Here is a 23,806-nt window from a genome sequence, read left to right as displayed (position 1 = left end):
TTTATGAAATACAATGTTTAATTCACTAATATGCCAGCATCATTATATAATTAATAAGAAGTGTTTGTTTCACGACTTGCACCGGACACCGGGAGTCCTTTCAAATGAATTAACTAAACTGGCAACACCTTCAGTACCAGCAACAGTTCAAGAAGGGTAAAAGACTCCATACCACTCACACTTAGCCTTTTTAATAACAAAATGTAATTATTGTAAAGTTAAATAGCTGAAATAAAAACAAATATACGTATATTAAAAATATATTTATTTATTTAGTCAGACGACTTTGTATTTTTATTTTTCAGTTAACAAAGGCTCGGCTGAGCTGAAGTGAACAGTTGTTGCGTTTTATTGTGGCTTTTCCCTTTAAGACGCCAGAGGCCTACATTTCCCATAATTCCACGCTCCATAACACTCATTAAATCAAGTGAGTCCACGCGACAGCGACAGCAGCATCCGAGGAGATGATCCGGTCAGGCTCCGGTAACACACTCAGCAAACGGTGAAGTGTTTTTACCGGCGGAGATGTCTCTGTCGTCCACGGGGAGCCCGGACACGACCAGCCGGAGGAGGAGGCCGGCTGAACACGCGCAAGGTGAGCGGCACGAGCTCATTATTTAGCGTCTTATAACTTTATTTGTTATGTGTCGCTAACAGCACCGTTATTACACTCCCCATTTTAACTGTCTCCGCTTTATTTCTGTCTGCGTAGGCTTTGTTTACACTGATATTTACAGGAGCTCATTATGGAGTTATTGCACGGTTGTGCTCTCAACTAATCAATGATAGCGCTCAACTAATTAACATATATTTCAGTTAATTTTTAGATTAATATAGACCTATAAATGTCATAAATAGTGCCCTCCTGTCCAGTGTCTTTATATGTACCTGACAAACGTTCCTGAAAGCCAAATATTACAACAGCCAATGTCCAGTTTTCACGCCATAGAGGCTTACACAAAGAAATAGAAAAGATATTAATTCATTACTGCATATTTAAAGAATTCTTCCATTCTTACTCAAGCTTCTCTGTTACTTAAAGATAACAGCATTTTTAGTTACTTGTATTTGATTTCACAGGAACAAGGGTGATTTCTTTCTTAAAAGGCATTCTCAGTGTTCTCAAATACTCATGCACACTAAAGAACAAAATCACGATAGTGTATCGAGGTGATGCTGTGTGTGTGCACAGTCACTAACACCATCATATAACACTGCAGCTGCTGTATTTGCAGACACACTTAAGGAAGCCAACAAAAAAGCAGAACCAGGATAACAAAACAAGACTACCTAAAAGTGTGTGAGCCAATTTGAGCTGTTGAAAAAGGGAAGTCAGGACCGATGTGCCCACATTGCCTTTGATGCATCTGGTTTGTTATGTATCCATTCATTCATCAATCTTCTGTATCTTTCTGAATGGCTGCAGGCGCTTTCCTTGCTTTAATTGCTGTCACAAGTCTGGTTTCACTGTAACAAATCTAGCTACTTTAATCAGGTCAAGTTAAGATAGATAGAAAGCCTTTTATGCCCCTCAGGAGATCTATGTACACGTCTCATCATGTCATTGAATAATAATAATAATGAAAAATTTAAGAGATGAGGTGTTTTGTGTGCAGCTTTTGAAGGGACATAGAGGGAAGGCAAATCAGAATCTCCTCATCTACACTGACAGGTTTACAAAGCCCCTGTTTGTATGGCATGAGGGGGTCACTTAATGGTTCAGTTAGTAGGAAAATGATGACAGTCACATGATATTTCATTTGAATTCACCAGAATCACCAAGGTCAATATTTAAAGCAACAGATGAGGGGATATCTTGCAAAGAATTGTCTTCCAATCCTCCTGTACTCTGTGGTCCTGGAGGACGAGACAAGGGAAGTAGAACTAAATACAAAGCATATGAGGCAAGAGACCATCAAAATAAAACAAGAAGTAACTAACACTGAGAAAAAAGACAAACACATGGAGACAGGAGTGAAAGAACAGAATGGGGAACACAAAAGGCAAGTAACCTATTGCCAACAAAAGCTAAGCAAAGGACTCAAGGTGTAGAATAACCAACAGCTCATAAGAACAAGGGGCACATAAAGTCTAATCATTAAAAGACTAAAGAGCTCAAACATAAATCCCTTTTAAAAAGCAAAAAGAAATCATGAAACCACAAAAACCTCAAAACCTGGCGTTCACTGTGACACAGTGTATCTGATTCTATATGCACATCATACTTTTTGACCCAGATGCAATATGTGCAAGTGGGGAGCAAGATACTTAAAAACTGGCCTTCTCTGATTACTGTTTTAACCAGTGTGTGAATGTGTGTGTGAATGTGTGTGTGAATGTGTGTGTGAATGGGTGGATGACTGGATATGTAAAGCGCTTTGGGGTCCTTAGGGACTAGTAAAGCGCTATATAAATACAGGCCATTTACTTTGGAGAATCGATTGAGAGTCATGCTATTTTGATTTTTCTTCATGTGATGATTTTCTTGCTGAAGTCTTTTACAGAGTTGGGGTTACGGTGATTAGTGATTTTTGAAACAGTTTCCATGTGATGTCTTTATTTGTCTTATCAGTTCATAGGAGCGAGTGTTGGAATAGTTTGGCACAGCTTAACTGTTCGTGACATGCTGCGTTATTCTGCTTGAAACAGCCATCAGTGATGGGTGCTGAGGGGTCCTGAGTTTGTACTGAACCATTAATACACAGCAGGATGGATCCATAGTTTTCATGTTATTTACTCCAAATTCTAACTGTACCTGAATGTTCGCAAGAATTACAAATTGTAATTCTGCTTAGCTCAGATGTAACGAGTGGTTCTTTGAGATAATGTTGCCTTTCTGCATTCTCCTGTGATCTCTGGGCAGTGGATGTTTTTTTCAGACCATTCTCTATAAATCTGGAGATGGTTGTGGGTGAAAATCTGAAATACCATGAGTTGCTGAAATTGCTTTTTTCCCAGATTGCTCACTTCCAAATTCCAAATTGTTGTGATTCCGTGCTATAAAAATACAATTGAAATTAAATTGTCTGATTATTCTAAAAGTCATTGTAAATTCACTGCTGTGCCACAACAATATATTTGATTAAAACCTGATTGAACACAAAATGCTGCCTATTACCATATATTATGGGATGTCCTTTTCAGGCCCATGGACACCTGGCAAAAACAGCTCATGCTAAGTTCCAGTCTGGGTCTTTTTAAGGATGGCACTTGGTGTATGAATGCTGTCTTTGACATCTTTCAGTTTTTGTTTCTTTGGTGTTACAGATTCTTCAAGCGAGCATGATCCTCTGTTAGGTTACAGTAATGAACAGGCCCATGATCGACTGTGTGGCGCTCAGCACGCAGACTCCTCCACTTCATCTTCACAACACTCCTTATATTCTGCAACAAAATGCACTGCTGCATATGCATGTGCATGTGAGTGTAGTTTACCAGTCTTTATATCCATATTCAGCTCTCCTGTTAAGAGATATTTGCAGCCATTTCTTGGTTATTTTCTCATTGTAGGTCCGAGCCATCATGCATGCGAAGACAGCTGGGAGGAAAGCCAAAATAAGAAAACCATCAGAGCCGAGAATGAAGTGGAAGCCAACAAACTGGTCAACAATTACAGAGTAAGAAACTGGAAGAGTTTTGCACAGGAAAAGAAAGTGAGCCGAGTTGAGGACACTGGAGTAATTGCTGTCTGTGTGTGCGTTTTTATCAGTTTGGGTTTAGAAAGTGGAAGAGCCACGTGACGGAGCGACCGTTTGAAGGCCGGTCAGATGTTGTGAAAGAACTATACTCTGAGCTGAATGTCATAAAACCGCATTCAGGTCCAGGTATGTTTTGTTAATGTTTTTGTTTTATGTAAAGTTTGTGTTGATGCATGATATCAGTCTGTTAAATCTCGTGCATTATTTGTCATGTTCATTGAAGTTGAGCACAAAGATAATTGCTGAGAAACACTACAGCTAAATTACTGTAATGAAAGGGTAAATGTATTTAAAAAATGTATTTAAAAACTAAAATGTTTTCTTGTCCCTACGTCTCGGTTTAGAATAAGAGAAATAATAATAGTGATAGATTTGAAAGTTTGATGTCATAAATCGGCTGTGTGCAGGCAGGAGAGGACCCAAACGCAGACTCAACTGAGGCGAAACGTGAACTCAAAATGCAGCTTTATTGCAGAGAATTTAAAAAAGTGATAGAAAACTATACTGGGAACATAACTAGGAACACAGTGAAACACACGCAACTATGAGGGAGATCACGACACAGAACTGAGGGAGACGCTGACATAAATACACAGAAGGAAAACGAGGGAAGTGAGAACGCACGGGGAACACAACTAGACAAGAAAACATGGGACCTTCACAATAAAATACGAATCGAAGGAACATGACGCAAGAGTGGAGGAGAGGGAGCGAAGAAACATGAGGTAGAGAGAGGAGACATAACGAGCTGGGGAAACATAGAATAAACATGATGGAATAAAACACAAGGAGGGGAAACAAGGCACAAGCAACCACACAAAGACACAGAGGGAGACACAGAGGGCAAAAGCACGAAAATAAACGAAATAAACGAAAGCTAAACAGAATAACCAAGGTACTATAGAATAAACCCTTAACAAAGTGGACTTAAACATAATACAAAATGAGAAAAACACAAGAAACCTCAAAATGCTGGGTCAAATGACCCAGGATCATGACATTTGATCAAAGATTCAAGTCAGATTTAATATTGTAAAATAGCATCATTCTCCTTGGAAAAAGTGAGGAGTGAGTCAGAGGGAGTAAGACAGTTGTTACCATTTAACCAATTTACACACATTTTTTGTGCCTCGTTTTAGTTTTTAGTTGAGAAAATCTTTTATGAATGTTACTTTAAAAAAACCTTTGAAACCATCTTTGATATGAATTAGTTGTAGAAGATAAAACTGGCTGTCAAGTTCTTTTGAACACATTACATGTAACAACAATGAAGAAACTGATAAGACTTACAAATCCTTACCTGAACTAAATCTGATGACAATAGAATTTTTTGTTATTATATTTTGAGGCTTTAGTAACATTGTTAATAAAAAAGTGTCTGATAATAATAATCTGGAAGTGAAATCTGTCTATTTATTCTGTTCTTTTTTGCAGTAATTAATGAAATTTAAGTTAAATTATATTCATAAATCCTAAAAGCGTAAAGATATTTCTGCTGAAACACTTCTTTCATTCTCTGTGTCCTTCTGCTGTCAGGTCATTTCATCACATGTGGAAACCTAGCCTACGTGCTCCTGTTTGGTTGGTGGGTTTCTCTGGCATATTTCCTGGTTGGCACACTGATGTTCATCACTGTTACTGGGGTACCGTATGGTAGGTGAGGTAATAGATAATGATAATAATTGATCATCTGCAATTCCCTTTGTTCTTCACTCTGTTTCTGTCTTCAGGTAAACTGTGCTGGAAGCTGTGCTGCTACTTCCTGTGGCCGTTTGGCAACCCAATCCACAAGGTGCTGTTTGGGTTGAATTAATATTCCTGCTGTTGTCTGTGGTTCTTTTCATTTAGCCGGCATCAGACTGATTCACAGTAAATCCGGTAGTTTCTTCATTGACTCGTGGTCATTAAAGCAGAAGTCGTGTTTTTCTGAATGATGTCACAAGTCTGCAACAGTGCATTTGCAACAACTTGTTATGGCGACACGTTCAGGGTGCAAGGGCGACTTTGAACACCCTCAGTGAGTTCCCTCAGTGTGTCCCTAACGCCTCCTTCCTCTGACTTGTTATTCTGTTTTATGTCCCTGTCCTCCATTGCTTCTTTGTATCTTTGTCTCCGTGTTTAGTTTTTGTTTTGGTACTTCCTGTTTGAAGGTTTGTTTTCTGTTGTTTATGGATTAGTTTTACTCCTGGTCTAGACGTTTTCACAGCTCAAACTACATATCTCTCAGACTTATACTTTGATTTATCCCTTTGATTAAGAATAAAGTTACTATTAGCAAAATAAGAGTTTCAATTAGCACTCCAAAAATGAAAGTGAAGATTGTGAAAAGACTGGATTTTAACCCTTTTCACCCTCTCTCAGATGTAATGAGAGGTAAACCAGGAAACTTCAATCTCTCTCTGTCCCACTTTTCTCGACAGTCCCCTTAATTTTCCTGATAATCTTCACTTGTATGGGATTGTGCTTGTTATCCTCCTGTTCGTTATTCCTTAATCCCCTCTCTCTCTCCTTCTCTTAGTCTGTGTCACAGCATCTGTATTTGTTCCCCATACACAGAGAGGTGTACTGTGAAGTGAGATTAATGGCTCAACGAGCTTAAAGTCAAAGTTTTCTGTGTCATGAAACTGTCTTTATATATTACCTGCTTAAATCAGCATGGTAGCGTATGCCGAACACATAACCTGGGCCCTATACTACGAATTCATTCAGCATTCCCAGGGTATCTTTCTGTTATCTGGATTTACTTACCCTAAAATTGGAAATCAGGATAAACAGTCACATGAAGCTGGTCATCAGTTTGTTACGTTAACCCAGGCTTTCTCCTGCGCATTCACATAAAAGGGTGTTGGCAGCATCTGACCAATCAAAAAGAGGGTGTTTTAAGGGTCATTTGACTCTTCTCTCCTCCACAGAAAATGATCCCTATGACATCTATTTTGAAATATTATCAAATGGTGACTAAAAAACTATGAACAACGTAGAATATCTAATAGTAAAACTGAAAAAAAAGAACAAGAGATGATGCTTAATTGTTAATCTGGTGATTTAATGCACAGCATGGAAAAATAAGCTTTTTAATTGCAGTTAATTGGTCAGTAGGCAGTAATTTTATGCCATGTTTCCACTGACTCTTTCATTTACAGCATGTTTTAAGTCAGGCTTGGCCAACTCCAGGCCTCGAGGGCCAGTGTCCTGCAGGTTTTAGATCTTACCCTGGGTCAACACACCTGAATCAAATGATTAGTTTATTACCAGGCCTCTGGAGAACTTCAAGACATGTTGAGGAGATAATAGCCATTGAAATCAGCAGTGATGGATCAAGGACACATCTAAAACCTGCAGGACACCGGCCCTTGAGGCCTGGGTTTGGACACCACTGTTTTAAGTACATTGTAGAATCTTTGCTGCAGGAATACCTTAAATGTGTGCATGTTGTTAAGTTGTACCTTAATAAAACCACTGAATAGACCTGAAGCATGAAGCATGATTGTAAAAGACATCTTTTTGGTTGTGTTCCTCCAGATGGGAAATACACTGAGGCGATGCTGTGAGCGCGCACCAGACTGTGAATGCAGTATGGAGGCGGAAGAAGATAACTCACCATTTCTGCTGCCATCACCCACAGAGGTGCCAGTCCCAGAGATGCCAGACCGACCTCTGCGCACTCCTTACTGGGTAAATGTTCACACTTAAAAACATATATATAGATACCGGAAATTCACAAGTAAGACTTTGGCATTTAGTGCAGAGGGTGTTGCTTGCTGTAATTTTCAGTACTGGGTTATAGAAGTAAAACTGACCTAGCACTGAATACATTGCATGTTTAGCAGATTTTTTGCTGCAAGTGTAACATATCGTTATACAATGTGCCCTTCTTGTTGTACAGCGTCGTTTTGCCACCTATGTGTGGCTGCTGCTGGGATATCCTCCTCTGGTGGTCGTTCACTCTCTGGCGTGCTTCATCTCCTGGATCCTGGTCTTCACCATTCCAGTTTTCAAGATGAACGCACGAACTCTGGGCGTCATCCTCCTGCTGCCTCCTGAGGATGTGTCTATCTCTGCTGGCTCACAGAGGAAGGTACAGGTGACACGTAGTGTTTATTGGTCACTGCATAGTCCTGGGGAGTTCCTAATGCACCATTTTCTTTGGTTTTCTTCACTTTTAGCATCAGGGCTATGAGACCAGAGCGCTACTGTGTTGCTACCACGCTGCCAACTGGTACTACTACAAGTACACGATTGATGGGATTAATGTGTTTGCTGCCAGTATCCTTTTACACATAAAATGTGTGTGTTTCCTTCTGTGATATAAAGACCTGTTATTATCCTTGACTCCTGTCTCAGACCTCCTCCCTCTAGTGATAGTTGCCCTGGTAACTGGATATATTGACAGAGAAAACAAGTACGCCAGCTCCGATGTCAAATTCACCATAGCAATTGGCTCCATCATACCTCTGTCATATTACATTGGCATGGGAATTGCCAGGTAAGTATTTTTCATTAACCATTAACACCTCGAGAAGCAGAACAGAGTCTCTGATTTTTATATTTCGTTTTTGCATTTGCAGCATTTCAGCTCAGAGTAACTTTGCTGTGGGCGCTGTGGTCAACGCCACCTTTGGTTCCATCACAGAACTGACCTTTTACATCACAGCCCTGCTCAGAGGTCACCAGAAAGCTAACACCTGTCTGGAGGAGGTTGTTAAGGCTGCGCTGACTGGGACACTGCTTGGATGTATCCTCTTTATTCCTGTGAGTCAAGCTTCATCTTGTTTAGCTTGCTTAGCTTAGGTTTGTTAGTTGGTTAGTTAGTAGGTAAGACTTACCTACAGCCTTTTGGCACTGCACTGCTGTGCACAACAACATGAATGGCTAATATGTTGGAAAGTCTACCTGTACAAAAAAAGAAAAAATGCTAGTACGTCAGTTTTTAAGTAACACAGTTAGTGCCAGCACCAGTATACTTTATATATATTTTCAAGGCGTAGGTTTGAGAAATGTGTTAAATAAGCATGTATGAGTGAGACGTCATGTTTTGTTTGCTTTTCAGGGCATTTGCATGATAATTGGAGGTCTCCGTCACAGTGAGCAAAGGTTCAACAGCCGTTCTGCCGGAGTGAGCTGCGCGCTGCTTTTCATCTCTATAGGAGGCACGTATTTGAAAATCAGCACACGCAGAAGGCTGCAGAAGCAGTTCAGACTGCCACATGAAAATATGTGAATAGCATGTATGTGCCACAATCAGAAAACAAATGTTTATGCCTGCGATAGTTTTATTTCATTGTTTTTGTTAGTAAGTAACACCCGCAGCAGATGTCGGCCATTATAATCTCTGGATATTAAATAATCAAATGCAAATACCATCGAACTGGTGCCCTTAAAACACCGAATACAAGCTAAGTCTAAGAGGATTGTCTTCATGAATCAAGTCAGCTGAAAGCAGCACGAACAGTTTGTTTTTATTCTCCCCAGAAACATCTTATAGTTTAAAAACATTACAAACAGTGTTAAACACTCACTTCCCTCCTCTGAATGTTATTGGCAGGTGTGTTCGCACCCACGCTCTTCTCTAAGGCTTATGGGAACTTGGTGTGTGACTCCTGTACCAACTCTACCGGGGCAAACAGCACAAGCAACAGCAGCGGGCCGTTTGTCTGCCACAACTGCCACTATGACCTGGTAGGTATCATTAGCCAGGAGGACACCCTGTCCGTATGCACTGTACTGCACATGTACAATGTTTTTATTGTTGTTGTTGTTGTTTTCAACAGAGCAATGGTACACTGTTTCACAACCATGTCCAGTAAGTTATTTTTCAAATTTATCTACTAATAAAAATTTGTTTTAGAACTGCACAGTTAATTTTCAAGAACTTGCTTGGACCCCCTTTTTCCTTCAGTTCAATAGGGAGAAATCATTTGTAAGAACTGAAAAAGATTTTTGAGATACAGAATTAATTTAAGCCATTTGGCAATTAGACTCCGATGTCCCATCATAGCAGAACAAAGCCCAGCAGTGAGGAATTATGAGAGGACACCTGGAGGATAGGTGAAGATGAAGATGAAGGCTTAGATATTGAGCTGGATATGGTGAGGAAGTGGCCTGTAGGAATGAGACCCAAAAAAACAGAATGACAAAAAAGGATGCAGGCTGGAGAAGGCGAGCAGCAAAATGATTGGACTAAAGCAATGACGTCTGCTTTGAGCGCAGGGAAAATGGAAGCGATGTAAAGAAAGGTTAGCAGCTGAAACACCCGAATGTTGTTGCAGAAATTGAGACTCATTGGACCATGGGAACAACCATAGTGTTGCTAATTACATATTTGAATTAATAAGCAATTAAACGGGTGTACCTATCAAAGTGGCCGGTGAGGTGTTCTAAGCGGATTCTCCAATTTAACGTACCAACGTAACTTTTTATTAAAGTGATCATTGTTGGGTGGTGCAGTGGTGAGCACCGTTACATCACAACAAGAAAGCTCCTGGTTCAGACCTGCTGGCCAGCTGCGGGGCTTCTGAGCATCATCCCTGTGTCTGTGTCTCACAGTTCAAAGACATGCATGTTAGTCCGAGTGGTTATTCTGAATTGGCAAAGGTGTGGACGGTGTCTGTCTCTCTTTCCCAATGTTACTGGGATTGGCTCCAGCAGTTAAAAGTATAGATGGATATAATTGGGAATTACTTTGACATTGTAATTTGAAAGTGACTATCTGATGTTGCTAAATCTAAATATTCCCTAAATTACTTTTAGGGCTTTTCTCTTTTCCTAGCCATCCATTTTCTTGACCTCTATCCCAGCAGATCCAAGATTAGAGGCAGGGTTCACCATGGATATGTGCCCACTCTGTCAAGGGACCTAAACCGCAAAACCGTTCAGGCTCCCATCTAAACCTAAAGTCAAATTAGAATAAACAGTTCACCTCTGCAGGACGCGAGGAGAACACGCAATCTCCACACAGACAGTCCTGACCCCACCAGGAGATTCAAACCATGGACCCTTCCACTGTGAGGTAGCAAAGCTAACTGCTGCACCAGTCTAATGAAACAAATCTTCCTGGAGAGGAGTAATTCAATCTGAAGCTGTAGAAACTGTGTCTAAAAACCACACATTAAGGCCTCATTCATCATCATTTTGCTGCACTTGCTGCTCATTAATTGTGCAATGTTTGTTTTTAGGCCTTTGGTGTACACCGTGTGTGCCCTCCTGCCCGTTGCCTACATCATCGGTCTGCTCTTCACTCTGAAGACGCACTCCCACATTTACAACATCCACGTAGGAGAAGTACAGGGTATGAATCACTCTAACGAGTCACACTTAACAGGTCAGCCAAAAATTTCATGTTACATTTTGCTATTTTAGAGAAAAGTGAGCTGTGTTTGATGCTTACTTACAATACTATAATCTCACCAGTGAGTGGCCACCACGGGACGGTGGTCCACTGGTCACGCTGGAGGTCTCTGGTCATCCTCATCTTGGCTACGGTGCTCACGTCTGCTTGTGCCGATCTTGCCACCGAGCACATTCAGCCCATACTAAGCCAACCAAACATCTCTCAGGTAAGTACACGGATCTGAGCACGCTCAGGCTGTTTGTATGTTATAGCTTTAATGTTTTCTTCTCTCCCGGCAGTATTTCATCGGGGTGACCGTTCTGGCTATGGTTCCTGAGATCCCCGAGATTGTTAACGGGATCCAGTTTGCACTCCAGAACAACATCAGTCTCAGGTACATCCCGTCTCATCAATAAGCTACAGGAACAGTTTGAAGAGCATCATTTGTATCTACTTTTCTTTTTTTATTCCAGCCTCGAGGTGGGAAGCTGTATCGCTGTGCAGGTCTGCATGCTACAAATACCAATACTGGTCCTATTTAATGCTTTCTATGTAAGCCTTCATTTTAATCCTTCATTTATTCATATATAAATACAAGTCATTCTGCTGCTTTACAGTGTTTTATAATAGACACAATCTATCTCTGCCTTTCCCAGGATGTGGGATTTGTGTTGATTTTCAGTGACCAGCACCTGTGGGCCAGCATCTTCAGTGTGATCTTGGTCAACTACATCTTCATGGATGGCAAGTGTGATTATTTTCAGGGTAAGTTAAAGTTAGTAAGTTTAAAAGATTTTGGAGCTGAAATTGTGGATAGCTGGCTCTTGTATCATATACAGTGGGATGCAAAAGTTTAGGCAACCTTGTTAATAGTCATTATTTTCCTGTATAAATCTTTGGTTGTTACAATAAAAAATGTCAGTTAAATATAACATATAGGAGACACACACAGTGATATTTCAGAAGTGAAATGAGGTTTATTGGATTGTGTGCAATAATTGTTCAAACAAAATCAGGCAGGCGCATAAATTTGGGCACCACAAAAAAAGAAATGAAATCAATATTTAGTAGATCCTCCTTTTGGAGAAATCACAGCCTCTAAACGCTTCCTGTAGATTCCAATGAGAGTCTGGATTGTGGTTGAAGGTATTTCGGACCATTCCTCTTTACAAAACATCTCTAGTTCATTCAGGTTTGATGGTTTCCGAGCATGGACAGCTCTCTTTAACTCACACCACAGATTTTCAATAATATTCAGGTCTGGGGACTGAGATGGCTACTACAGAACGTTGTACTTGTTCCTCTGCATGAATGCCTTAGTGGATTTTGAGGAGTGTTTCAGGTCGTTGTCTTGTTGAAAGATCCAGCCCCGGCGCAGCTTCAGCTTTGTCACTGATTCCTGGACATTGCTCTCCATAATCTGCTGATACTGAGTGGAATCCATGTTCCTCCATGCATAACGCCCCTTGTTATGCACAAATAACTCAATTTTAGTTTCATCAGTCCACAGCACCTTATTCCAGAATGAAGCTGGCTTGTCCAAATGTGCTTTAGCATACCTCAAGCGGCTCTGTTTGTGCTGTGGGCAGAGAAACGGCTTCTTCTGCATCACTCTCGCATACAGTATCTCCTTGTGTAAAGTGCGCCGAATAGTTGAACGATGCACAGTGACTCCATCTGCTGCAAGATGATGTTGTAGCTCTTTGGTGCTGGTCTGTGGGTTGACTCTGACTGTTCTCACCATTCGTCGCTTCGGTCTATCCCAGATTTTTCTTGGTCTGCCACTTCAACCCTTATCTTCAACTGAGCCTGTGGTCTTCCATTTTCTCAATATGTTCCTAACTGTGAAACAGACGGCTTAAATCTCTGAGACATCTTTCTGTATCCTTCCCCTAAACCATGATGGTGAACAATCTTTGTCTTCAGGTCATTTCAGAGTTGTTTTGAGACCCCATGTTGCTACTCTTCAGAGAAAATTAAAAGAGGAGGGAAACTTACAATTGACCCCCTTAAATACTGTTTCTCATTATTAGATTCACCTTTGTATGTAGGTCAGGGGACACTGAGCTTACCAAGCCAATTTGAGTTCCAATAATTAGTTCTAAAGGTTTTGGAATCAATAAAATGACAACAGTGGCCAAATTTATGCACCTGCCGGATTTTGTTTAAACAATTATTGCACACTTTCTGCAAATCCAATAAACTTCATTTCACTTCTCAAATATCACTGTGTGTGTCTCCTACATGATATATTTAACTGACATTTTTTATTGTAACAACCAACGATTTATACAGGAAAATAAAGACTGTTAATGAGGTTGCCCAAATTTTTGCATCCCACTGTATGTGCATTTAAGAAACAGAATTTTTACAATGTGCTCCCCCTTTGTGAAATACATCACATAAGACTATAAAAGGGGTCCATGCACTGTATTTTTGCATTACTAATGGGTGTTTTGAAATCTAAAACTTTAACCAAAAACAAAAAAACCAGAGTGAGCCGTTTTTCCCCTGAAGGGCGGGAGCATGTAAAAATGTGTAAAATGTAAAAATAAAAACTTTATACTGCCCAGTTTTTTTATGGATGGTCTTAAAACTTCAAAACAATATACTAGGCCTTGGGGGACAGGAGTACCCTAGTTGGCTAAGCTTTTGACCTTGAAAGTTGATCATTGCCAAAAAAATTTAAAGTAACCACATCAAGTCATATGAAATTCGATACGACTCCCTACAACATCCCTACAATAACGGAACAACAGGCTGACATTAGCATATTGTAATAAAAACATCATGGATATAGCCCTTGCCCTTTGGAAGGAGTTTTGCTCTCTAGTTGCTCTTGTTTACTCCTTAGGCATATCTGGGATCTGATACTAATGGCAGCTGAAAGACCTGAATCTTATTTTAGGGTGTTTTGATCCAGTGTGGTTTGGTGTTTTTTTTCTCCCAGGTACAGCTCTGGTGGTCGTCTACCTCATCCTCCTGGCTCAGTACTACTTTGCTCCATCTCCAGCCGGCTGTTGAACGTTGGATGGGGATTTTTTGCACAAATTGCCGATTTTTTTTTTTGGCAGGTTCTTATCTCGTCAAATTATGCATAAATGTCGATGGGGGAAATCCCAAATGGAACCTTTAATTTTTTTAATCTATTTTATTTCTTTTATTGTAATCATACTTGAGACAAAACTAAAAATTGTAAGCTCAGGATGGTACTTTTGTGACTAGTGCTGTTAAAAAAAAAAAAAAGTATATTTTATAAACTGACATAATTAACAGCAATGAGAGATCAACTATTTTTACTGTACAACAGGAGTTTCTGCACTGATCATACTTTAAAGCAACAATTGTGATGAAGTCTGTATATTTTAACTGCAGTAAAATTTTGTGTGTGTGATGTGACATTTTTAAATGAGTCGTGTGAATTATGTTAGAAAGTTTACCCTCTTTTACATCACACAGTGCTTAACAGATTTTATGATTCAAACACAGCCTCAGATGAACGACAACAGCATGAGATATTACACAGTGTCATTATTTAACCAAAGCTACGCCAAAACAGAAGCAGTGTGTGAACAACTACCACACACCCCGTTTGTTCATGCACAGCTCTCAGTCCCGGGACAGGATTTCAGTTGGATGCAAGTCTGGAGTTTGAAATGTCATTGCTACACTTCAATTTGCTGCTGTGCTTCAGATCATTGTGTTGCATTACCCAATTTGGCCACGACTCATCAGTTAGATGGCCTTGTATTCGACTCTAAAATACTTTAATATTCAGAGTTCATGGTCGACTCAATGACTGCACGTGTCCCAAGTCCCGTGGCTGTCAAACCACCATCCCTTTTGGAGACCCCTAGGGGGTCTTACCACACATTAATCCCTAGCATTTAATTGTGACTGAGTTTTATTGTACAGCACTTTAGTCAACCTGTGTTGTTTTTAAAATATGCTTATAAATAAAACAGACTTACCAAAAGGAGTTCTTCCTTCCCACCATCAAGTACATTTGATTAGCAGCATCTGGCTTTTACTTAGCCTCTTATAGAGGCAGTAAGATGGTACCTAGCTTTTCAACAAACTGCTTCTACATTTTTTTAATTTTTTTTTATTTGTTTTTGTTAAATAAATGACTGTATTATTCTGCCGTTTGTTCATTTTAGGTTGTATTACCCAATTGTAATGTTTCAGATGATGTTTTAAGGTACACACTGATACGCAACACCTTAGACCTGAACGCTCGTGTACTGAATTTTTCAAAAGACTAACTGGAAACCAGGCATGGCAGGCTGTGCCAGCAAAGATTTGTTCTCTATGAACAGGCTATGGGGGGGAAAAAAAAAAAAAAAAAAAAAAAAAAAAGTGAGTCAATACAATGTTTTGAAAAACCAGCTGCCTGCGTTTTTAATTGTTTGTACACAGAAATTACAAAACATATTGCAGCCATATTTGCCTTTTATAAAGACATTCAACTTTTCTCCCAAGAGTTTAAAGTGACATGCACACCATACCGACATGCAACAGATCATTGAGCTTTCATTAACATCAAAAAAAATGATGCAAATATTGAACATGTCAATCTGAAGCAACGTCGTTACTAAGTTTGAGCACGCAGTGAAGCAGAATGCTTCAAAATAGAAATGAATAAGGCCATGACATGATTAAAGGAACTGAGGTGTGGCGCAGTGTACAAAAGGGATCGTAGTAGAATAGCCGTCAGATTAACGCAGCTCGAAATCGAACCAGCACAGTTGCAGTTAACGTGAATTCAAATGCTCAATGCAAGGCAAAATGTGTTTTTAAAAAATAAAATAATAATAATAAATTGCATGAAAGCAACTAGGAGAACCACAACAGTATCAAAGATTTACAGTCCACAGTAACTAAAACAAAAAACAAAGCTGCTGGTGTGCCTAGATCTGGTTTCACACTGAACCTGCTGATGTTTCAATGATGAGTGTCTGCACGGCTCATCAGACTGATCACAGTATTTCACATCCTGAGTACACCTTTCACACCTTGTTACTAGTTTGTTAATGTTCCTTGCCAAGTACCAAAGCACAGCATCTCTAAAAACAACAACAATGTAGTAGTAGTAATAATAATAATAATAATAATAATAATAATAATAATAATAATAATAATATCAACAATGCATGTTGCAGTACAAAAAGTTGAAATGGATTCTTGGCTTTAAAGTGGAAAAAACTGAACGTGACAGAAATGTTGGGTTGGGGTTTCTGGGGAAATACAGCTACAAGTAGGGTGCAGTTCAAAGATTTCTAATAGAATAAAAACAGCAGCACAGTGATTTAAATAGTAAAAATGGCTTCGTGGGTTTAAAATAACAGACTAGTTAAGCATACATAGCTTGTGAAGAGCACCGACTAAAACCTAGTGGGCGAATAACAAAACAAAAAAAAAAAAGAAAAACAAAAGGGCTACACACTGAGTGAAATAAACTTGACTCTTGCAGACCAATTTGTACACCCCACTTTTTGAAATTCAAAAGGCACTAAATAAATAGATACTCTGGAGCTACGGGCGTTCAAAGCAGGTTTTTCATTTTTTCCCCTCCCCCCCCCCAAAAAAAAGAGGAATAAAAATTGAAGAGGCATAAGATATTTCACAGTGATGCCGTGTCACATGTTTTCATCTGATCAGAAGGCCTAATTGTGACCGGCAAGAGGAACATTTTTCAATTTGAACGGTCGAGTTTTAATCGCAGCTCCAAATCAGCACCCTAATCAGTGAGTCTTTGAGGCTGAAATGTGTTACTTAAACTGTGAAAAGCAATCAGAAATACAAGTCTGCTTTTTACTGAGAATCTCGAAACTTTCTATTTAAATGTCAGGGCCTACAAACTGGTGCCTCTGCTGGGTTTGAAGAGGGAACAGCAGGACTGATTGAGGGTAGTGCTGCACAACCTGTTCCACTTCAGGATTGGGAAAAGAAAGAACAGACAAAAAAGTCTTTGCCTCTAAATAAAAGCTAAAACTTCACTACTGTACCAACATTCATTTGGCCTTTTAACAAGTGGTCTTTGGAGTTTATAAAATATCTCTCAGGCTCCACAAGTTTCCACGACCAAAAAACGAAGAAAAACCTGAAGAAGGCAGAAGTGAAAAACAAACAGCATACAGTAATTTCTATTTTCTACACAGTTTCTGATGGATGCGTGCACATATGACACACTGGGAAACTTAAAAAAAAAAAAAAATTGCACTTTTTTAAAACAACCCACACATTTACATCAGACTAATGTAAAAAGGCAATCAAAGTATTTTCATAACTATCTGACATCATCAGGCTTACTTTGTCCTTTCACCCTAAATCGTCAGACATCTTAGAGTCCGTGCTACGCCATCACATACCGCTGCATTCAGTCTTTATTTGAGCCGCTGGATTAACGTGTGCGTCAGTCCCAGGCTGAGCAGCTGGAGGGTGGACAGCTGGGATAAGTGAGGGAAAGTTTTCAGCAGTTTCTCCCAGGTCATTTCCAGCAGGCTGGGAACCACCAGCCACACTTTATACAGAGAGCCAGTCCTTCGATTCCCAGACATGTTGACGACTCCGCCGTGGACGTACATGCAGCCGGCCTAAAGGAAAAGGAACACCAGAGAATGAAATCTGAGTCTACTCTATGACGATTTAGTTTTTGTTCTCTCAGTGTGCGATGGTACTGACCGGAGTGACCGCAGCACAGTGAAAGTAAGCCGGCTCCGGCATGATCGCAGGAAGCTTTGTCCACTGAAAAGTCTGCAGGTTGAGCTTCCAGAGGTCTGACAGGATGCGCTCTCCGTTATAACCCCCACATATAAAAACCTCTGCACATAAAAAGAGGCATGAAGCAGAAACATTTCAGAGAAAGCCCGTTTGATGATGTCGTGTGAAACACTCACCCTCTTTGACCTGTACACAGCTGTGACATCGACGGGCGGCAGGATATCCTGTGAGAAGAAAATGAAATGAATTTGACTTGTGGCAGTCAAAACGCTTTACCGCTGTAAATAAAAGTTGAACATGAGTCAAACCTATTTTTTCTTGGGGTTTTGTCATGATATCCTCCCAGTAGTTTGTCTCCAAATTATAAGCATGAATCTGATGAACACAAATAACCTTAATTTAAAGACAGGACGACAACAAGTTTGCATGCAATGGTGTTTAAGTGCCAGTTACTCTCACCTTGTCTAGTGGATATGATGTCCAGGAAGTCCCGCCTCCAAAAATATATATTCTCTGCCCGTCATGAGCTAGCTCATGTCTATATCTGCAAAATTATTGATTCATTTTCAGAAAATCTGGAGCCACATGTAGAGAATTCACTGTGTGTTTAACAAAGTGTGCCTGCTGCTTTTAGCTGTGTATGAATGACCTAAGGTGACTGACCTCTCCTCAGGTAGGTCTGAGGGCGCGTTATTGGGTTTGATGTGGGTCCACTCCCTGGTGGTCAGGTCCAGCCTGTGCAGGTCGGTGCTGTAAAGGTAGCCCGTCGTCCCTCCAAACACATAAAGGTAGCCATTTATGATGACCATGGCCTGGAAAAGGAGGATAAATGGTTGTAACAGATGGGATGGGACAGAACATTCAAAAGGACCTCATACACAAAAACAGTTACCTGTCCATAGATCTTGTTGGGCTTCTTCCCTCTGCAGCTGAGCAGGTTCCATCGTTTGTACTGAACGTTGCAAACGTGGACGTCGTTGCCGTTGTTTTCACCGAATGGAATCCCGGTGCCACCGAACACAAGCAGGTTGTTCCCATGTAGGACAGCTGGGGAAAGATAACAGCATCAAACTCAGTTTTGTTGATTAGGAGTGAAGTTTGGGAATAAAAAGAAACAACAAAACCCTGAATGTTTTGTACAGGAGTCTTCTGTTATAAAACCTATAGGAAATCTGAGTCAAAGTGTTTTCTAGATCTCATCTCGCATGAATGATGTAAAGTCATGTTGAGCCAGAAAAGAATATTCCTGTCACGAAGAAGCTGCAATCAGTTTTTGGCAAAGTGACTTTTATATATCTTTTATGTATCCAGCCAAAACGTTTCTATGATATTAAAAATGTATATTTTTTAAGAGTGATCTTGCCAGGAGGGCGAGAGACAAATAACATAGCAGTTGTATAAAAACATTAAAGTCGATACAAAGGACTGATTATAATGTAGGTACAAAAAAGCCAAGTCACAAAGATACTTGCAAAACGGGTCATTTCCTTATTTAATACATAACCTTCATAAATCCTGAGACTACACTACAGTTTATTTACCAATAGAAGCAACACACACACCAACACACACACCAACACACCGAGAGAGAAAATGCATAAACATTGGAAATCACTTTGACACAAAACCAGAAAGACATTAAAGTGCAGGGCACGGCAGCCGCCGTCAGGTCATTTTTGGCTCACGTCCGTTAGTGAGACACACTGGCGCACACAAACCAGGCTCAGTGGTTCTCAGGCAGTCTCATCTTGATGCAACACAGTGAATCATCATGCAGACTTCTGTCCTCTGAATACTGTAGTTTTTTGTTGTTTTTTTTTATCCCAGAAGAGACACCTCTGCTAGCTTTGCTTTCTCTGCTAGTGCCACCTAGTGGTGAGGCTACAGATTTCAACCAACTAAATGGCCTTCACTGCACACTTCTGCCTATGCTGTGGAAACATGACAACACAATGTAGTGTGGAGGTGGACCTCCCTCTTATATGGAGTAATTCTAAAAATAAATCCGAATACATTTATGCCAAAAGGTCCCCCTAAAGTCTACACAACAGTCAACTGTGACTACACAAATAATGAATTACAAACCAAAGAGTTGAGTTTTTGCAGGACTTTGCATCTGTTTGTTGACTAAACAACGATAAAACTTTAGTTATCAGATAAAAGTATGAACTTGAGAAATATCATTTAGAGCAGAATATTTTATTTTTATTGCTAAAAAAAAGACATTGCTATAAAATGCCAGAATTCACACCTAAATTAACTGAGCTGTAAATTGCAACCAAAAGTCTCACAACTTGCTGAGAAATGCAGGCCAGCTTCTAGCCTCAAATGTGATGCGTCCTAATTTATTTGTGTGAGTTCAAGAAAAAAAAAAAAAAAAAGTGTGCAGGGGTGAATTTAGAGCTGCTTTTCAATAACAGCTAGACTAACCACATGTGCTCAGTGTGTATTGCATAAATGAAGGCAGGGGTGTGCATACAGCCTTTAGAATATGCTGATAAAAATACTGGAATAAGTCAAAAAATATTTTCATCAATCCAGCAGAACCACATCACATCATTTGAATACCATCCATCCATCCATCTTCATCCGCTTCATCCGGGTCGCAGGGGCAGCAGCCTAAGCAAAGAGGCCCAGACCTCCCTCTCCCCAGCCGCCACCTCCAGCTTGTCCCTTATACCAAGGGAATAAAAATAAAAGCAGCATCAGTCCTTACCTGACATAGAAGCCAGCTCCGTGGGCATGTACCCCTCTGTGTGGACCTGCTGCCAGGATGCTGTGGCAAAATGATACCGCCAGAGCTCCCTGAACAGAGGGTAGTCTTCGTTCTCTGAGCCGCCTGCCTCATCAAAGTCTGGGTTGTAGCCTCCAAACACATACAGGTTGGTGCTGTCTGCTACACAGCGGTGTCCACTGCGGGCAGGAGGAATGCAGTGTCCTGTGGGGGGAGGAGGAGTTGTAGACAGACACCATCAGTCTCATCGCCACACACCACCATGTAAATCATCACGCAGACTTCTTTCTCCCCTCTGAATAGTTCTATTAGGAGCAATATAACACTTCTAGCTTTGCTTTACAGGACATTAACTGCAGCTCCTGCACTTTGAATTCTACTGTTTATGAGTTTAGACCGTCCAGTGTGGTGTCTGTGCAGGTTTAGTACCTTCTCTCAGAAACCTGTTGGGGATCCGCAGGTTTGGGCAGGAAGGGGAGAAGATGCGCCGGGCCTGAAACCACCGTGCTCGCTTCTTAGTGGCTGCAAGATATACAGAGAAAAAGACAGATTCATAAACCAATTCTCTCATGTTCTTGTCAGGGGTTGAACTAATTAGCATCTACCGTTTCATTTTAACTTCCAAAGGGACATTTCTTTCCCCTTTTCACTACAGACCAATTACAGGATCTCACAGATTGCTGTGAGCAGCTGGTGTTGTCCACGATCCTTCTGTCATGGAAAAGATTTTCTGGAGCTCCTGGACGATCATTTGATAGCTCCACCGCCGTCACACCTGTTTATTTTACTTCAACCACACTGCAGGCTTTACAAATGTTGAACAACCACAGTCACGTATATTCAGCCAAGCGTCACACTTCCAGCAAACCGAGGCTGATGTTTCTGGGACGATCCCAGTAAAAACCGTAGAAGTATATGAATACAGTCATCGTATACTCCCATAGTTTTTTTTTATTTTGTTTTTAAGCCACAGCTATTGTACTTCCTCGGTGAATCAAGATACTCTGTGCACTGCTACACTCAGAGAAATCAGGATTACAGGTGTAACCGCTCTCATTTTCTATTCTTAAGTATGCTTTGTGTAACCGAGAATCCACTTCATGTATGGGAGAGCTTACAGAATATGAAAACCATTGCTGTGCCTTTGTCTTTCATTTCCATTTAAATGGGAACATAAGCAACAATAACACTGAAATATTCAGTGGCTGATTTCTGCTGGCTTCCGTAGCAACGTTAGCAACATTTGGCCTGTGTAGCTGCTGTAGCGATGCAGAATGCACACAAAGCTAGTATGGCTAGCTCACAGACAAAGCCCAGCTAATGCAAATGAGCAGCCAGCTCTGCCCAAAGAGGCAGCGAGCTCTGAGCAGCATTACCAAGTATTTACATTAACTTCTCAGGAAGGCTTGCTGATTGGATCCAGCTGCAGAGCAGTCGCCTGTGTTTACAAACCTGAGTCGCGGATGGAGGGCCTCCACGACAGTTTCTCAAACTTATTGAGCTGACTGAAAGTTTCACCGTGCTCAGGCGAAGACATGATTAACCTGGGACACGCCGACCGAAGAGGCTCACACCCAGACCCGGACAGGAATCCGCCTCAGTACAAACAAACGGCGCGACATGAAACCACCAGCTCTGGCTTCAGAGCAAAATAAAGAAATATGCTAACTCCTCCAACTGTCCACAGCTGCTGCTGTCCGAGACGTCATAGCCACGTGGTCTGAACTAACCAATCAGAGGAGAATAGGACGCTCAAGTGGCGTTCAAGAGTCACATGGAAATGTTTATAGTTTTGTTAAAGGGCCTCGCCGCAATAATCTAGCAATAACAAATAAATAAAAGAGTCGGTAACAACTGACGTGAACGTCAATACCCTTTGTTTTGAATGAATATGGCTTATCATGGTCGCCCCATGATCGGAAGGTCGGCGGTTCGAATCCACTTAACGGCTACCCTGAGGTACCCCTGAGCAAGGTACCGTCCCTACACACTGCTCCCCGGGCGCCTGCTTAGTGGGCTGCCCACTGCTTCACTGAGTGAATGGGTCAAATGCAGAGAAAAACAAGTAATTTCCCCATGGGGATCAATAAAGTATCCATTATTATTATTATTATCAGAGATATATGGATAATGACATGTATATGTCAGAGATACAGCTTCTTCCACCAGGCCATCAGACTGCTGAACACGTCATAGACACCTCAGCTTCACTACTGGAACTTTAACATTATGCACTCCATACTGTACAGTAATGCCACTGTTTTGCACATGTCTCAACTCTGTATATTTTTATATATTTTATTTATTGTTTACTCTATTTAATTTGTAAAATATGTGTACACACACACACACACACACACACACACGTAGAAAAATATTTAGTATACACATCCAGAAATGCATATACTATTATATATTGTACATATATTTATTAGTTTCAGATGTAGCCATTCTTGTATTTTGCTTGTTTACATTATTGTATTTTGCACAACTCTGTTGCTTGTGAAGCTCACACACAAGAATTTCACTCACATGTGCTGTACCAATGTACCTGCACATGTGATGTGACAATAAAAGTGATTTGATTTGATGTTTGTAGATTTGCATGTTTACCTTATATTATATACTTAATGCACATACTAGCCATTAAAAACAACTGTGATTTTAAACTTGAGGGATTAATAAACGGCTATCAAGTGAAATACAGACTTTTTTTCACAGTAGTGTAATTTTTTTATGTAAATCCCCAGATATTCAGAGGTTCATACGTCATTGGAGAAACTAACATATTTTGGATTTTAGAAATACAGTTTTTAGTTAGATGAAACTCCTGTGTCGGAAATCATTTTTGGACATCGCAAAAAGTCGTCCTTTGGGATGCTCTGATAGGCCTTTACAGCAGCCACCTTCAAATCCTGTTGTCTGTGGGTCTTTCAGTAACTGAAAAGCACGCTCCATTGAGTTGAGATCATGTGACTGACTTTGAGATTGAAGAACGTTTATATCTCGAAGAAACTCTTGCTTTGCTTTTGCAGCATACTCTAGGTCATTATCCATTTGCACCGTGAAGCTTGGTCTGATCGGTTTTGCAGCATTTGGCTGAATCTGAGCAGAAAGCGTAGCCCTGTACACTTCACAATCCTGCTACATTTATCAGCAGTCATGTTATCAATAAACACTGTCTTACTGTCTCCATCACTAACAGATTCTGTGGTTGTTTCAGATCATGAGCTATTTCCCTCCTTCTCCATACTTTTCTCTTTCCATCAAGTCAATTTTAGTTTTATCAGTCCAACAATTTGAATCAGTTTTCACTTTCCT

At 40.4% G+C, this 23,806-nt stretch overlaps 2 protein-coding genes across 4 annotated transcripts; one reads left to right on the top strand and one right to left on the bottom strand.

Annotated features, from left to right (window-relative positions):
• The first annotated feature begins 305 nt into the window (after nt 1–305).
• On the top strand, nt 306–14,979 carry LOC113026947 (putative cation exchanger C521.04c). Of its 3 annotated transcripts, none has more exons than XM_026176268.1 (20): nt 306–595; nt 3,268–3,420; nt 3,511–3,617; nt 3,710–3,824; nt 5,235–5,351; nt 5,429–5,490; nt 7,221–7,373; nt 7,585–7,776; nt 7,865–7,964; nt 8,043–8,184; nt 8,267–8,450; nt 8,749–8,848; nt 9,244–9,377; nt 9,470–9,501; nt 10,874–10,986; nt 11,109–11,254; nt 11,328–11,422; nt 11,502–11,580; nt 11,685–11,793; nt 13,979–14,979. In XM_026176268.1, exons 1-20 carry the CDS (start codon nt 526–528, stop codon nt 14,050–14,052), a joined length of 2,277 nt encoding a protein of 758 aa, XP_026032053.1. In that variant the 5' UTR covers nt 306–525; the 3' UTR covers nt 14,053–14,979. The 3 variants fall into 3 exon arrangements, with proteins under 3 accessions (XP_026032053.1, XP_026032052.1, XP_026032054.1); XM_026176267.1 differs by having other exon boundaries at nt 10,874–11,019; XM_026176269.1 differs by lacking the exon at nt 3,268–3,420 and having other exon boundaries at nt 10,874–11,019.
• A 424-nt stretch (nt 14,980–15,403) lies between these two features.
• LOC113026945 (kelch domain-containing protein 10-like) lies at nt 15,404–22,187 on the bottom strand. The gene is made up of 10 exons (XM_026176266.1): nt 21,938–22,187; nt 20,915–21,007; nt 20,468–20,689; nt 18,644–18,798; nt 18,415–18,563; nt 18,211–18,295; nt 18,060–18,126; nt 17,928–17,975; nt 17,713–17,852; nt 15,404–17,624 (listed from the first exon to the last, which is right to left on the bottom strand). The coding sequence occupies exons 1-10, from the start codon at nt 22,020–22,022 to the stop codon at nt 17,415–17,417; spliced, it is 1,254 nt and encodes a 417-aa protein (XP_026032051.1). The 5' UTR covers nt 22,023–22,187; the 3' UTR covers nt 15,404–17,414.
• Between the last annotated feature and the right edge of the window lie 1,619 nt (nt 22,188–23,806).

Source organism: Astatotilapia calliptera, chromosome 7 (assembly GCF_900246225.1).
Source record: "Astatotilapia calliptera chromosome 7, fAstCal1.2, whole genome shotgun sequence".
Lineage (NCBI taxonomy): Eukaryota > Metazoa > Chordata > Actinopteri > Cichliformes > Cichlidae > Astatotilapia > Astatotilapia calliptera.
This window is presented reverse-complemented; position numbering and strand designations above follow the sequence as displayed.

Coding starts and splice junctions, on each gene's coding strand:
- LOC113026945 (XM_026176266.1), bottom strand. CDS start 22,022: ATGTCTTCGCCTGAGCACGGTGAAACTTTCAGTCAGCTCAATAAGTTT. Junction 18,799..20,467: donor GGAGCTGGCTTCTATGTCAG/GTAAGGACTGAT, acceptor ATCTTTCCCCAG/CTGTCCTACATGGGAACAAC. Junction 17,625..17,712: donor ACTGTGCTGCGGTCACTCCG/GTCAGTACCATC, acceptor CTTTTCCTTTAG/GCCGGCTGCATGTACGTCCA.
- LOC113026947 (XM_026176267.1), top strand. CDS start 526: ATGTCTCTGTCGTCCACGGGGAGCCCGGACACGACCAGCCGGAGGAGG. Junction 596..3,267: donor GCCGGCTGAACACGCGCAAG/GTGAGCGGCACG, acceptor TTGGTGTTACAG/ATTCTTCAAGCGAGCATGAT. Junction 11,423..11,501: donor CAGAACAACATCAGTCTCAG/GTACATCCCGTC, acceptor TTTTTATTCCAG/CCTCGAGGTGGGAAGCTGTA.